Source organism: Morus notabilis, unplaced genomic scaffold, assembly GCF_000414095.1.
Source record: "Morus notabilis unplaced genomic scaffold, ASM41409v2 Scaffold285, whole genome shotgun sequence".
In the NCBI taxonomy this organism is placed as follows: Eukaryota; Viridiplantae; Streptophyta; class Magnoliopsida; order Rosales; family Moraceae; genus Morus; species Morus notabilis.
Genome location: NW_010363065.1, coordinates 144,939 through 146,368, shown reverse-complemented (window position 1 = coordinate 146,368; position 1,430 = coordinate 144,939). Strand labels below are relative to the sequence as shown.

Below are 1,430 nucleotides of genomic sequence, written 5' to 3'. Positions count from 1 at the left end.
GGTGGGCATTGGCAGCTGCGGCTGGTAGGGTGCCATGAACTGCGGTGGCCTCTCTTGACTGTAAGAGGCATCACTTTGGGGCTGTTGAGTCAGCAGCTGATTCCAATCAGGACAGTTCCTCCTAAGGTGACCAATCTGCCCACAGTGATGGCACTTAGGTCTATAAGGAGCACTCCTGTCACTCCTAGACGAACTACTGCCACCACTGATCATGTCTCCACTGACCTACCCTTGATTTCGGTTTCTTTTACCGCTCCATTGTGGCCCACCCGAAGCAGAGAGTCCACCAGAAGCAGAAGTTTGACCAGATGCTTCCTTGCTTTGCTGATAGGCTAAGTTATCTTGTTTAACACTTGTAGCAGCAGCCACCAGGTCTTTAAAATTTCATATCCTTAGAGCGACCAAGGGTCTCTTACAGAATTCTTCAGACCTTTCTCAAACTTCAGGCATTTCAAATGCTCAGATTCCACCAGAGATGGCGCAAAGCGGGACAAGTCATTAAACTTAGCCTCATATTCCCTTATCGACATATCTCCCTATTGCAAGGTCATAAACTCCAATGCCTTCTGATCCCTATAGCTCTGAGGGAAGTTTTGTTCATTGAACAGAACCTCAAACTGTTCCCAAGTCATTTCCACAACATCAAGTCTTCTTTTTACTTGCTTCCACCAGTTGCTTGTTTGGCCTTCCATTTTGTACACCGCGAATTATATCCGATATTCCTCCGACACTCCCATAGTATTCAGGTGCTTAACTATGGAGTCAAACCAGAACTCCACTTCCTAGGGTCCTCCCTCACTATTGAATGTGGGGATGGGTGCACGTCTAAACTCCCGGAAGTAACTCTGCTTCCTGTCCTCGGCCGGTCGCTCATTCTGAGCTCGAGTGGCCATGTCTTGGAAAGCGGCATACATGGCGTCCATGAACTCTTGATTCGGTGGCGCCGGGTTGTTAACCGACCTACAATGCGGCGGCATCTTCTTTAACTGAAAAGAAACTAGACTGTTTAGTGGATTTCTGATGTCACACATGTATGCACAATCCTGTGGTTTATTAACCTGGGACTCTAATACCACTCTGTCACGCTCCGAAACCGGGTTGGTGACCCGGAGGCTCAATTAGAAGTTAAATGCGATTGAAGTGAAATATTAAGCAAATTCCCAAACAAGCCTCCCATTTAATTGAAAATAAATTACAAGGAAGAGACTAAAACTCGAGCCTCTAACACTGTTCAGGGCTACACCCACAGGAACTATCCACAGAATCTTACAGTATCATACATACATAAACGTACAAATAAACATGGTTTTTCTTCCTTCTCTTCTTCTTCTTCTCCTCCTATTTTCTTTCCACTTCGTTTCCTTTCTCTTCTATATATCAATCATGGTTTTTCTTTTTAAACATATTAATTAATTACATTGTTGACAATT

At 44.6% G+C, this 1,430-nt stretch overlaps 1 protein-coding gene across 1 annotated transcript in view; it reads left to right on the top strand.

The window, feature by feature from the left end:
• Window positions 1–986, top strand: part of LOC112092595 (putative disease resistance RPP13-like protein 1) — a 6,905-nt gene extending 5,919 nt beyond the window's left edge. Inside the window, exons 2-3 of the mRNA XM_024169147.1 lie at window positions 16–240; window positions 447–986. Coding sequence (XP_024024915.1) covers window positions 16–240; window positions 447–986 — 765 coding nt within the window. The remainder of the gene's footprint in view (window positions 1–15; window positions 241–446) is intronic.
• The last annotated feature ends 444 nt before the right edge of the window (window positions 987–1,430 follow it).